At 34.2% G+C, this 14,994-nt stretch overlaps 1 protein-coding gene across 1 annotated transcript in view; it reads left to right on the top strand.

Annotated features, from left to right (window-relative positions):
* The window catches only part of HERC2 (HECT and RLD domain containing E3 ubiquitin protein ligase 2), a 225,522-nt gene that overhangs the window by 194,684 nt on the left and 15,844 nt on the right, over positions 1 to 14,994 (top strand). The window contains exons 81-85 of the mRNA XM_036745184.1: positions 1,254 to 1,415; positions 2,859 to 2,950; positions 3,155 to 3,294; positions 4,478 to 4,665; positions 10,666 to 10,863. Of these exons, the coding sequence (XP_036601079.1) occupies positions 1,254 to 1,415; positions 2,859 to 2,950; positions 3,155 to 3,294; positions 4,478 to 4,665; positions 10,666 to 10,863 (780 nt within the window). The remainder of the gene's footprint in view (positions 1 to 1,253; positions 1,416 to 2,858; positions 2,951 to 3,154; positions 3,295 to 4,477; positions 4,666 to 10,665; positions 10,864 to 14,994) is intronic.

Genomic DNA, 14,994 nt, shown 5'->3' with positions numbered 1-14,994 from the left:
AACTTCTCTGGGTTTAACTATTGTCTTTCTGCAGGTGACTCTCAGATCTGTCTGTCTGTCTGTCTTCTATTCCTATATCACCAGTTGCCTATTGGATATTTTAAGTTGGGTATCCTGGAGACACTTCACTCAACATTTTCAAAATGAACTCATCATTTTTCCCTCTTCCCTTATAAATTTTCCTATTTCTGTTAAAGGCACCACCATCCTTCCAGTTTTCCGAGTTCAGATCATGTGACTTCCCTACTGAAGCAATTCTAGGGTCTGCATGTTAGTCTCTAGGATAAAATATAAGGTCCCTTTAGCTTTTAAAGTGCTATACAATCTGTCTTCCACCTATCTTTCCATGCTTATTGAACATTACTTTTCTTCCTGTACTGTTTGATCCAGGCAGGCTGGCTTTCTTTATGTTTTTCACACATCATAATCCATCTCTCAGAATGTATAACTCTACCTCAGAGTCCCTTTCTTCCTTTGAGACTCAACTGAAATACAATCTTCTCCGTGAATCTTTTCTTGATTCTCTTAACTGCTAATGCTCTTTCTCAACAAACTACCTTGTATTTAACAGCTTTGTACATATTTATATTCATTTTGTATTTATTCTGTATATTTTTTATGTATGTAATTGTTTTCCCCATTGTCTTTCCCACAAGGAATATGAGCTTTTTGTGAATAGGGATGGTTTCATTCTTCGTACTTGTAACCCTAGCACCTTGTATGGTGCCTGATAGATAACCAGGTGCTTAACAAATATTTGTTGATTAATTTAAATTGGCTAGTATTTTAATTATAATGTTCACTTAATAATGAAACAGTGATAGTACTATGCATGTCACTTGACATTTTACTGAAACTTCAAAAAAACTCATTGCATTTTGTGTTGTATAAAATAGTAGATTAATAATTCTTTTAGAGTGGTGATGGCTACTTCCTAAGGCTTGGAGAGGTACTGTTTCGTCAGAGTAACCTCAGTATAAGATTTTCTAGCTATTTTATTTTTGCTCTCATACTGAGAATTGTTTCTGCTAAAGTTAAGATTTCTTAAATATTACTACAAATTATTTCCTGTATAGTCTAGTAGAAATTTAAGCATCAACTTTTCGCATTGTTTCACCTTAAAATTGTCAAACACACTTAGGAAATTTGCTCTGCCATTTGTGTTCTGGCTTTGTTTTATCTGTGTGGTTAAATGGGATAGTTAACTATATTTATATCAAGTTCAAATGTAGGATTATTTCTTTTCCCATAAGGTGGAAGCCCTCCAAGGTTATCGAGTAATTGATATTGCCTGTGGCAGTGGGGATGCACAGACACTTTGCCTTACTGATGATGATACTGTGTGGTCCTGGGGTGATGGGGACTATGGAAAACTTGGCAGAGGAGGCAGTGATGGCTGTAAAGTGCCAATGAAGGTATTTCAGGTTTATTTCTACAACATGTAAAGCACTGACCTAGTAATTACCAGAAAAGAGTTTGGTATGTTGTAGCTCTCAGGTGTTGATGAAAGATGAATTGCTATGAGGAGAATCAGTTTAATTTCAGGAAGGAATTTAATATTCGGAAACTCATGCTGTTGTCATAAGCTGCTCCTTTCTTCTTGGGTGTTATGGACCAGAATCAAGTTTTTACAGAGCCTGAGTTTTCAAAGCTACATAATTATGTACTTTTCCAAATAATGACTCCTTATTTAAGATTAGAGATTATTGAAGAATATATCTTGCTGTAAGCTCATTTAAAAAAAATCCTTATTACATGTAAAAACAATTTTTAACATTCTTTTTTTTTTTTTTTAAAGTTTTGAGTTAAAAATTCTATCCCTCCCTCCATTACCCCCTTCCTGAGATGGTAAGCCTTCTGATATAGGTTATATATGTAAAGCATTTCCTTATCAGTCATTTTGTACAAGAAGATTCGAACAAAAAAAAGAAAGAAAGAAAGTGAAAAATAGTATGCTTCAATTTGTATTCAGACAACTTCAGTTCTTTTTCTGGAGGCAGATAGCATTTTTTATTATGAGTCCTTTGGAATTGCCTTAGGTCATTGTATTGTTGAGAATAGCTAATTTACATTTACAGTTCTTTATTGTACAGTGTTGCTGTAGTATGTACAAAATTCTCCTCTTTCTGCTCACTTCACTTTGTGTCAGTTCATGTAAGTCTTAGCAGGTTTTTCTGAAATCATCCTGCTTGTCATTTCTTGTAGCACAAGAATATTCCTTTACAATCATGCATCACAACTTGTTCAGTCATTCCCCAGTTGATGGACCTCCCCTCAATTTCAAGTTCTTAGCCACCACAAAAAGAGCTAACTATAAAAATTTTTGCTCTGGAAGCTCATTTTAAAGATATTTCTTTCCTCATTGCCTATTTTGAAAGCTCAAAAAGGGATGTCATAATGTTTAGTATAATTGTATTTTATTGTTCACTTAATGTAATTTAATAAGTGAACCAGTGTATAATTTTGGTTTAATATACGTTAAAGGAGGATTTTTTTTCTGGAAAGTAATACATTCCCTACCACTTTTCTTTCTGCTTACTAAACACTAAACTAATGTGAGAAAGTATAGGCCACAGATATCAACATCTTAAGCATGTAAATAAAATATAATGCTCCATGGATTATAGAGAAGCCCTTTGAAAGGAAGGGTTGTGATATGTAATATTGGAGTAAACTTTGAAGGGATTATGTTATCCCTGAACTATATAAAATATAAAGTCTGCGGTTGAAATATAAAGCCTGTAGTTGTTGATTTAGAATATTGATTATTTTAGATAAGAGTATTTTAATACTTCTATTAATTTTATAATGTTTTGGTGGTTCATTTAATTGTTTTTAATTGTCTTTATTGTCTTTAGATTGATTCTCTCACAGGTCTTGGAGTGGTTAAAGTAGAGTGTGGATCACAGTTTTCTGTTGCACTTACCAAGTCTGGAGCAGTTTATACTTGGTAGGTTTGGTTTTATAGGATTCCATAATTTTATAAAAAAACCCCACCAAGTTTAATAATTATATAATAGCCCTGTGTCAGGCAGTACACTTGCAAATAGTTAAAAACTTTAGTCTGCATATAATCATTTGTGACTGAGATTGAAAGTGGGAATGACGGGATATAGTTTAAGGTATATGAATAATCACTTTCATTTGTGCATAGGGGTAAAGGTGATTATCACAGGCTGGGTCATGGATCAGACGACCATGTTAGAAGACCTCGTCAAGTGCAAGGCCTACAGGGAAAGAAAGTAATTGCAATTGCTACTGGTTCTTTACACTGTGTGTGCTGCACTGAAGATGGTATGTACGTGGAAAAAATAATCTTCGTTTCAAACTGAATTTCTAAATCACAAATCAACTAATTCTAAATAAAGAACTTTTTGGGTGGCAAGAATAGTTAAAATTAAATTAATAGTCAAGATTACTTAAGGTTCATAGTGTATTCAAAATGGTTGAATTCACCATGATAAAGCTAAAGGAGTGCTGGATTTGGAATTTTAAATCCTAGATTCAAATCCTAGTTATGTTATTTTTTACTACCAACGTAATCTTTTTCTTTTAGGCAAGTTGCTTTAACTCTCTCTGGGTCTCAGTGATCTCTAAAGTTACTTCTCTAAATCTTGTAATGCTAATTTTAAATAAATTGTACTTTTTGTACTCTAGGTTTTTGGACATTTTTAATGCTTATAGATGCCAGAGTTAAAGGAATAGGTGTTTTTCATTCAGATACTTCTCTTATAAATAAATCAGGTACTATTCTTAGGTAAACCCATTTTGGAAATAATAATTGAGAAGTTATAAGTTACTATTTGATAAAATAAGCATCAATATACTATAGAATATATCAGATACTATAGTGTCACCTGTGTGTAGAGGTAAACATGATTATTATTACAGGCTGAGATTCTGTTCTCTAGATTTTACATGGCTATTAAAAAGATCCTAACATGAACACAGTTGCTAATTATGCCCCAGTCTATGTTCATTATATTCAGCTTTAATTTTCTCTAACATGGCATATTTTCATATGCTGTGAAATATGATTGGGTCCCAATAAGTCAAGCCTTATTTTTAGTATTTGAAATAAATTTTATTGATATCTTTTGTTTTTTATATCTCCAGAATTTCTTCTGTTGATTGTCCTCTGACCCCCTCCCAGATAGCTATGCCGTGTAACAAATAATAATTTCAAGGTCTATTTTTAGAAAGTAAAAGCTGCATTAAGAGTTATAGAGAAAAGCTGGAGATTCCAGTAGTATAGCTTTTCCTTTTGTTAGTTTTTCTCTTGTATGTGACAAATAATAGGGAACCTGAAATTATTGAGTAGCTAGAGCATATTTTTATAAGCTTTGTTCTAATTCCAAGTGCATCCTAGATCTTTTAACACTTCATTTCTGCCTTTTAAAGGAAACTGCCCTTAAAGTAATAAGCCTTTCCTTTAGATTAGTGTATATGTTGAAAGTAATTTTTAATTTTTATTTAGGTGAAGTTTATACTTGGGGTGACAATGATGAGGGGCAACTCGGGGATGGAACAACTAATGCAATCCAGAGACCTCGGCTGGTTGCAGCACTCCAGGGTAAAAAAATAAATAGGGTGGCTTGTGGTTCAGCACATACCCTAGCGTGGTCCACTAGTAAACCTGCCAATGCTGGGAAGCTTCCAACACAGGTAAAGTGCCCATTTATAGAGAATGCAGTTGTAAAATTTTGAATTCAGGAAATAAAAAAAAAGACCACAGTAGCTTAACTTTGCTTTAATTTTTAATTTTAATTTAATTTAATTTTGATTTGCTTCATGTAACTGAAAAATTGCATTAAAGCTAATATATTTAAATCAAAGCACATTTTTTCATTGATTTTCATCACAGTTTTAAAAATGTTTTCCTGTGCCTATTAGAAGATAGTAAAAATTATACTTAAGAACCCCAGTATTTACACCAAAGAACACTTTGGCTTTGTTCCTCTACACTGTGCTTTAATTCTTCTATATAAAGCCTACATAGAGTTTTTTAAATAGAACAAAAAATCTGTATATTAGTAGCTACAACTCTTTTTGAAAGCACATCACACACATTTCTTTTCAGTAGTAATTGAACTCTACAGGATTGGAATGCTATTTAAGCAGTCATACTGATGGTACCATCAGACAAGTTTTTATCACTACTCAAATCCACATTTTAACTGATAATGATAACACAAATATTTCAGTATGTAAAGAAGAACAGAAAAAATTGTTTGTGAACCCCTGAATTGTTACATACAAGGAAGAGACAAAAATTAAATAAGAGTTCTGGAAGAAAAGAATTAGAAGGAAAATAAACAGAGTACCTTACCTAAGTAGCTGACTCCCTAGAGATTGGAAGGGAGCAAATAGAATTAATTCATTGTATTCAAGAGACAATAAATATGATGATGATGATGATAGATAACATTTATATAGTGTGTACTATATGTTAGGCACCGTGGTAAGTGCTTTACAATTATCTTTGATCCTCATAACAACCCTGCGGTGTAGGTGCTGTTATTATCCCCATGTTACAGATGAGGAAACTGAGTGACTTGCCCAAGATCACATAGCTATAAGTGTCTGACGGCAGATTTGAACTCAGGTCTTCCTGACTCCAAACCTATTGCTCAATCTACTCTGTCATCTAATTGCCTACTAACTAAATATAATAACAAAGTCAAAATCAAAGGATGGAAAAAATAACAACAGCTGTAAGATATCTACTATGAAAAATAAATGACTTTATCACAGGTCAGGTCATGGAGAGATATTTTAAGAATCATGAAACTTTGAAAACCATGATTGAAAAAAAAAGCCTGGATAGCATATTTCAAAAAATTGTAACCAAAAACTGTACAGATCTGTTGGAACCAGAGGACAAAGTAAAATAGATAGAAGCCACCAGTCAAATTATGAAAGAAACCATAAAACGAAAAACTCCTAGGAATGGCATTGTGAAAATCCAGAGCTTACAGGTGAAATAGAAATAAAAATAATAATACTGCAGTTACAAGAAAGAAATGAGCTAAAACACTGAAGAACCATAGTTAGAATTTCAGAAGTTTGGGCAGCAACTCATGAAGGAGAGAAAAATCTTAGAAAAAAATAGTTGAAAAAGTAAAAGATAAAGACTTTTAACCAAAAATAATTTAACCTTCAAGACTAAATATATTCCTCTATTCCATTAATGGAAGAGAGATCCTTTGAAGCATTCCTGATGAAAAGAATGGAGTTGAGTACAAACTTTCAAATGCAAATACATGAATCAAGAGAATTTTAGAAAGGTAAATTTTTTGAAAAATTGGAAAGGGTGAGCTGATGATTTAGTGCTTACATTCATTTGTTCAGTTAAGTGGTGCAGTGAATGGAACAGTGGAACTAGAGACATGACTTCTAATCTAGCCTCAGACATTTAGCTGTGTGACCTGGCCGGATCACTCTTGTCTGCCTCGATTTCCGTATATGCAAGATGAAAATAATGCCACCTGCCTCCCAGAGTTGTGAGGATAAAATAGGAAAACATTTGTTTGCAAACTTCATTGTTATCATTATTGGAGAGAAGTGATCCTTCCAAATCCTGAGGTTTTTGAAGATTCCAGATAGAGTTACATAAGAGAAGCAGAGGGGCTTGGGTGGTTTGTTGGTTGTGATGGTCTGCAGGAAAGAGGAAGGTAAAAGGAGGGGAAGAATACACTGGGAAAGTAAAGAGGAAGAAGGGGGGGACTTCTTTTCCAAAATTGGGGTGTAAAAGAAGGATGGACAAAAATTGGAGAATGAAATATTAGAGTTGTGGGCATCATTTGAACCTCATTCTAATACGCACATAAGACACACACACACACACTCCCTCCTGTGTACACATGCACACTCCCCAAACATTTGGTATAGAAATATAATAAATTTGGTACTGGAACAGTCAAGCACAGGGAGAAGGGGAGTTTGAGAGGGTAGGTAGATTCAGGGAGTAAATATTCATAAGTAAAGCAAACATTAACTTCAGAGTGTGGATCGTAATAGAGGCATTAAGAACAAAAAAAAATGTAAGAACCAATAATAGGACACTGTGCTGAAAAGAGGAGGGACAATTGAGTGAAAGTAAATCACTTCAATTATATCTTGCTAGTGTGTTGATCCCATTTTTATGAAGGCAAAAAAAAAGTCCAAGAGGATATGATGAAAGGAAATAAAACAGGCACTCATAGTTCGTATTGATGTGAATGGGATGAACTAGCCCCCCAGATGAAAGAGAATAGCAGAATGGATTACAAAGCAGAATCTAAACTTTTTTTAGAAGAAACACTTTTTTGAAAAATAAAGATTCACACAAAATAAAAATGAAGTGCTGAAGCAGAGTTAATTGTGCTTTAGGCAAACTGAAAAAAAAACCAATCATGATCTCAGACAAGGTAGTGGTAATATACATTGTTAAAAGTGATAGCAGGAAAACTCACTATGCTTAAAGGCACAACAGACAATAAAATATCACCAGTGCTTAGTATATATGCATTGAATGGGATAGCATATAAGTACACACAGAAAAAGTTACAGGGAAAAATAGTAAAACCATAATACTCTGGGACCTTAACATATCTGTTGCAGATCTGGGCAGATCTGTCAAAAAGGTCAGCAAGAAGGAAGTAAGGATCTGAATCAAATTGCAGAAAGGTTAGATTTGATAGCATTATGGTGACTACTGGATGTGCATAGCACTTAGGGTTTTAAAACCTCATAAATGCAGAAGAGCAAAAAATGTTAAAACATTCTTTATTGACTATATGATGAAAATTATAATTAATAAGAGGACATTTGAAGAAACAAATTTAAATGAAGACTGATTTGATTCTAAAAAAAAAAATTGATGTGTCAAAAAACAATTCATAGTACCAACAGATAATTTCAACACAGAAAATGACAAGAAAAAAAGAAATGACAAAACTTCTGATTTGCAGCCAAAGTAAATAGGAGAAAATTTTTCCCTCTAAGCACTTTTGTCAGCAAAAGGGAGAAGGAATGGATCACTAAATTAGCTTGCAATTATAAAAAGAAAAAAAAAGTAGAGAAGCATAAAATTTTAAAAATCCTAACTAAACACCAAAATAGAAATTCTGAAAATCAAAGAAGAAATAAAATTTAGAACAAAATCCCATTTGATTGATGAATAAAGCTAGAGTCTGTTTCTTGGGGGCAGGGGGAGGAAAAGGGAAAAAATAAAATCATTTATTTTAGAAGAGAGGAAAATCAAATTGTTAGTATTAGAAATGAAAAGGAAAGTAACAAAGTGTTAGAGGAGATTATTAAGAACTATTTTTTCCCAGTCACAAACCAACAAAATTGATAAATGAGATGGATAAATATATCTAAAAGTATAAAATTTTTAATTAACTTAATAAAACAAGAAATAGAGAAGTTAACTATCTCATTCTCAAAAAAAGAAATTGTTAGCCATAAATGAAATCCCAAAGAAAAAAAATCCAGTAATCAGATGGATTTGAAAGTGAATTCTATTTAACATTTGAAGAGGCATTAACTTCAGTATTACCTAAATTGTATGCAAAAATAGGAAAAGAAGGAATCCTACCAAATTCCTTCTATTAAGCAAATATTTTCTTGATTTTTAAAAAAATTATTTATTTTTCAACATTCTCTTCCATAAGATTTTGAGCTCCAAATTTTCTCCCCATCTCTCCCCTCCCCAACCCCAAGAGGGCATGTCATTTGATATAGGCTCTACATATATATTCATATTGAGCCTATTTTCACATTAGTCATGTTGTAAAGAAGAATTAGAACCAATGGGAGAAACCATGAGAAACAAACAACAACAACAAAGCAAATAGTATGCTTCACTCTGCATTCAGACTCTATAGTTCTTTTTCTGGATGTGGACAGCATTTTCCATCATGAGTCCTTTGGAGTTGTCTTGGATCCTTGCATTGCTAAGAAAAGATAAGTATCAAAATTAGTCATCGCACATTGTGGCCATTACCGTGTACAATGTCCTCCTAGTTCTGCTGACTTCACTGAGCATCAGTTCATTCAAGTCTTTCTCTTGATTTGTTTAGTAGGATAATAGCCAGAAAGAAAACTGTAACTTAAGTATCAATGAGTATCAATATAAATATGTAGTAATATTACTAAAGTGTCTATAGTAATATATTAAAATAACCATGTACATATAATGGCCTAGTTGGATTTATATAAGGAACATATGATTAGTTCAATAAGGGGAATGAATAACAAAACAAGACATATCAATTAATGAAGAAAAAGCTTTTGACAAAATAAAACAAAATGTAAACTTTATTTAATAATTTAATAAGTAGGGGCAGCTAGATGGCGCAGTGGGTAGAGTACCGGCCCTGGAGTTGGGAGGACCTGAGTTCAAATCCGGCCTCAGACACTTGATACACTTACTAGCTGTGTGACCTTGGACAAGTCACTTGACCCCAATTGCCCTGCCCCCCCCATTATAATTTAATAAGTAATATCTGTTTAAAACCAGGAGTTGATTTTATAGGTGGAAAACCTCACCCAAGAACTGAATGCTTTGAAAATTAGAATGAATCAAACAAAAACCTGACTCAGTGAGACATCAAGAAATAGTAAAAGCAAAAAATTGGGGAGGAAAAAAAAAATAAGCATAGTATTAAAAACAACTGACTAGAGAAACAGATCAAAGAGAGATAATCTAAGAATTTTCAAGTTGTCTGAAAATTATGACCTTAAAAAAGGTGAGAACACCATATTTCAGAAAAATCATTGATGAAAACTTTCCAGAACTCTTTAAGTTGAGGTAAAATGAAAATAAGCATCCACAAAAATTACCTCCTCAAAGAAATCCCCAAATTTCCCAGGAACAGCCTCACCAAAATCCAGAGCTTCACACAGCCAGTAAATAAAGAGTTCAGATACCAAGTAGCTACAGTAAGTATCACACAAGATTTGGCAGCTTCCACGCTGAAGGAGAGAAAGCTGATTAATCAAATGTTCCAAAAAGCACAGACAAAGACTTAAAAGGATCATCTATTTGGCAAGAGCAAATATAATTATACTGGGGGTGGGGGGTGGAGGGGTGGGAACTTAGACCTTTAGTGAAATAGATTATTTCCAAGTATTCTTTATGAAAAGGTCAGTATTGAGTTGACAATTTGAAATGGAAATACAGGAGACAAAAGAAGATCAGGTCAATCATTAAGCATTTATTAAGTGCCTACAATGTTCCAGACATTGTGCTAAATGCTGGGGATACAAACAGTCCCTGTCTTTGAGGTGCTCCAAATCTAATTTGGGAGAGGGTGAGAGGGAGGATGGGCAATATAATAAATAGCTATATGTCGAAATATGTATAGAAGATGAATTTGAGAAAATCTCATAAGGAAGACATTAACTCTAAATAGGATCAGGAAAAGTTTGAAGGGGGTGGATTACGAAGGGTTTAAAGCCAAAAAAGGATTTTACATTTGATTCTGCTGGCAATGGGGAGCCACTGGAATTTATTAAATGTCAAGGGCAGGTTTTTGGTGAGGTGACATGGTCCATCTTCTACTTTAGGAAGATCAATTAGATAGCTTAGTGGAGGATGGAATTCTGTAGAGTCTTCTGAATACTTTAAACATGTTGATACTTAAGCATATCTGATTCTTCAATTTTCCCCCTTCCCAGGTTCCTATGGAATATAACCATTTACAGGAAATTCCAATAATATCTTTGCGAAACAGACTGTTGCTATTACATCATATCTCAGAACTCTTTTGTCCGTGCATTCCCATGTTTGACCTTGAGGGGCGTCTCGATGAAACTGGCCAAGGACCTTCAGTTGGATTTGACACATTACGGGGAATTCTGATATCTCAGGGAAAGGTACTCGTGAGAATCTTTGCTATGGCATTTTAGACGGCACCTTTGCTTAATTAAACTTAAATATGATTTTAAAAAAATTATAAACTGAAGAATGTGAAGGCACGAAAGTAAAACATTTCAGTTTGCTATATATTATTGCTCGGCTTGATACTGTAAAATAATTTCTCTTTCAGTATCATTTAATAATAATTGATTGTGGGGCAGCTAGGTGGCACAGTGGATAGAACACCAGCTCTGGAGTCACGAGGACCTGACTTCAAATCTGGCCTCAGATACTTAATAGCTTTGTGATCCTGGGCAAGTCACTCAACCCCCCCAGTTGTCTCCCCATAATAATAATAATAATAATAATAATAATAATAATAATAATAATAATAATGATAATGATAATTGATTGTCATTATCATGAAAACCTTTCGAAGAGCCTCTTTTAGAGACACCATGCTAAGCACTATTTTATCAGAGACCATGGCAAGGTAAGTTAAAAACTAGTTTGTTCATTGTTGCTACAGAGAATGTCTAGCAGCAGGTTCCATAATATCATAAAATCAAATTACAAGTTATATGGAGGTATGATACTGGCAGGCAGTAAATGACATCAGATGTTGTTTTACCAGAAATTATTTATGGAATACATAGACTAATGATAGAATAGGATTTCAAAAATGATGCCTCTTGAAGTGTTCAACAAATAGTAAAGTCAAACTATCCTTTTGAGAGAGCTTATTCAGCTGGGATCACTTTAAAGTTTTGTGTTAAAATGAGATATCTAGGTTAGGAGTTGTCATAAAGGGGCAGTGATGTGTCCTTATATATAACATATAATGTGTTCTGGTTAGTATTGTAGTAGATGATTTCTCATGCGTGTTCCCTCATTTTATGAGCTAGTCATCTTTGATAAGTTAGAGAAATATTTATTACGCATCTGTGATGGGCAAGGCATTGTCCTGTGGGTTGGATGCTGAATGTGTTCTGTGAGAAGATGAATCAGATATGGCTCTTGTTTTTCAGAAACTCATCTGTCAAGGGAGGTAAGAAAAACAAAATGAGACTCTAAAGTCATATGATCTGGGTTCAAATTCTGCACCTCAGGCTTAGTACTTGAATGACCTTGGACAAAACATTTAAGCATCCCATTCTTCTTGTTCCTCATCTGAAAAAGCAGGGAGTTGGACTAGATTGTCTCTGAGGTGACTTCTAGCTCTAGATACATGATCCTATGAATACAATAGCTAGAAAACAAGCACTAAGGTCATTATAAACTAGAAAGGCTATGTGAGTAGTTGGGTAGAAGTACTGTGTTAATGACTTAAGTAGGATTTTATGGAATTTGTCTCCTTGTTCTGGAATGGGATTCCCTCTTGAATATTAGGTATTGGCATTAAGAAGGCATACATTAAGAATGATATTGGAATAACATGAAGTTTTCTGGAAAAGATCTTATTTGTTTAGAATTCTGGTATTTGTGTAATGCTCACAGGTTTCAGGGGAGCTGTTGTACAATGTTTAGGATTAAAAACTTTTTATATAATTTTACTTATAATCATATATATTTATGGTTATTGAGGCAGAGAGAAACATGGATAGGGAAATCTGTAGTGATCTAAAATTTTGATTTTAAATAATAATTTAAATTTCTTTTCTCTTACAAATAGCAAAATTAGTTAATTTGAAGTTGCTCTACTTTCCCTTCACCCCCTCTGAAATAGAAATGCTGATAAGCAGTGAAATAAACAGAAAAACTGCATCCCACAGACTAGATGATCAGGTTGTAAATAATAATTGACTTGAGAGAAGAGATTTGGGGAAGCTTGTTTTTTTTTTTCCTTAACTTTTTGTTGCTTCCGTTTTATTGAAACTTTAAAAAAAAGTAGTGCTATTACTTCTCACTGATTCCCTTCTCCTACTCCCCTGTAGAACCTTCTCTTGTCCATCAGCTGGGTGGACATGGAGTCAGGAAGACCTGAATTCAAATCCTACCTCAGATACTTAGTAACTGCGATTCTGGACAAGTCAGTTAACCTCTCTCAGCCTCAGTTTCCTCATCTGTAATATGGGGACAATAATAGCATGTCCCTTGAAGGGCTGTTGTGAGTTTAAAATGAGATAATGTACGGGGAGTGTTGTGCAAACTACATAGCAGTGAAGCAAAAGACAAACCAGCACGTTGATCATGCCTGGTACGTCTCACTTACTTCCACCCCTTGAGCCTCTGCAGAGAGGCAGGGCCGTGCTTCCCCTTTAGTCTTCTCCGGTCACGATTGGTCATGGCCTTGGTTAGAGTTCTGAAGTCTTTCAGTGCTGTTTTCTTTTACATTATTGTGGCTGTCATGTACATTATTTTGTGTTTCTCCTCTTTCTGTGTGTGTCAGTTCATGAAAAGAAGCCTTCCAACTGATATTTATGATTTTTTATAATATAGCAGTAATACATTATATTTCTTAAGCCTTGATTTGTTCAGCCATTCACCAGTCAGTTGCCATTTTCTTTCCAGTTTTTTTCTTTAACAAAAAAGTACTGCTGTAAATGTATGGGACCTTCCCTCTGACCTCCTTGGGGTATATGCTGTGTACTAGTATCATCGGGTCAAAGAGTGTGTATAATTTGATGACTTTGGAGGTATAATTTCATATTTTCATGTGCTATCCCACACCAGAATATTTGGACCATTTTTCAGCTGTACCTGGAGTGTATTAGCCTGCCTTTTCTTCCCGTAGCCCCTTTGACATTTTGTCTTTTGTCGTTTTTGCCAGTCTAATGTGATTTAGGTAAAACCTCAGAAAAGGTTTAATTTAAATTTCTCTTTGTAATGATTCGAAGCATTCTTTCATATAATCATTGCTAGTCTGCATTTCTTCTTTTGAAAACTGTTACATCCTTTGACCACTTATCTATTGGGGAATGGTTCTTGAAGAAATAATAAATATTTCTAAGGGATATAGTCATTAAAATGTGTAGAAAGATCTGATTGATTTAGGCTTGTAGGCAGTACAGGCTATTAAAAAGAAAATAAGACAATTTTCCCTCCACTTGAAGATTTGCAGATAATGAAAAATTCCTGCCAAGTTGTATTTTTAGGATCAGGAAATTACCTAACAAGTATTAAACATGGTGTCGTTCTAAGAGGGCTCAGTGTTCAAAGTAATCACAGAAAGTAAAAGACTAGCTGACATACTTAAATATTTGTAGAGAGTGTTAGGATTATTGTTATTTTTAGAAACTATATCATGTACAAGTTATTTCAGTATCTATCGACATTCCAGTTTCTGTTGGACAAAGCTATTGACCTTACCTAAGCAGTGAGGTATAGCATAAAGAGTACTAAAATTATAAAGAAGGTCCAGGTTAGAAATCCTACCTCTAGTACTCATTAGCTGTGTGACAGTGGACAATTCACTTAATCTCTCTGAGTCTTGGTTGCCTGGGAATAATAATACCTCGCCTATGCAGTTATGTCATAACATCCCCAAAAGCATTTAAAGTTCAAACAGAGATGAAGCCAACATTTAAATATGGAAAAGAACTATTAAGCTTTTTATAACAAACTTTTACCATCAATGACAGTGAAATCACCACATTTAACATCACAGTTCCCATGTGCTACATGAGGAAAGTAGAAATACTGCTTAAGATAGCAAAGGTAATCAAACAACAATAAGAATCTTCTGTGATCCAGGTATGGGGAAAAACAAATGGACTTATCCATATATTCACAAAGGAAGTTCATACCGTAGATAATATAATTTTGAAAACATTGAGAGATTGATTCCCAAGATATCTGGAAAACAGGAGGATAGATTGTAGATGCTTGGAAAAAATCACAAGCCTTATCACCAAACAGAGGTGATTGAGAGACTATCAGTATCTACCAAATCATATGTGTACTTTCTGATCTCTGTAAAAAGAAATCTTTGTGAAAATAATCTACCCATGCATCAAAGACATCTTAAAAAAAATAGAACCAGGTCCAGGATGAAAGTGCAGTGGTCTATCATTGACGCAATCCCATAATGATCAGCATGGAAGCTGACCTGTAGTGTCTGACCTGGGCCAGTTCACTGTGTTAAGATGGCCTGGTGGCCCTCAGGTGTTCACCATATTGGTGCCAGACAGTACAAATGCCTGATTAGA

Source organism: Trichosurus vulpecula, chromosome 2 (assembly GCF_011100635.1).
Source record: "Trichosurus vulpecula isolate mTriVul1 chromosome 2, mTriVul1.pri, whole genome shotgun sequence".
Classification (NCBI taxonomy): Eukaryota; Metazoa; Chordata; class Mammalia; order Diprotodontia; family Phalangeridae; genus Trichosurus; species Trichosurus vulpecula.
Note: the sequence above shows the minus strand (reverse complement) of the source record. Positions and strands in the feature narration are given on the sequence as shown.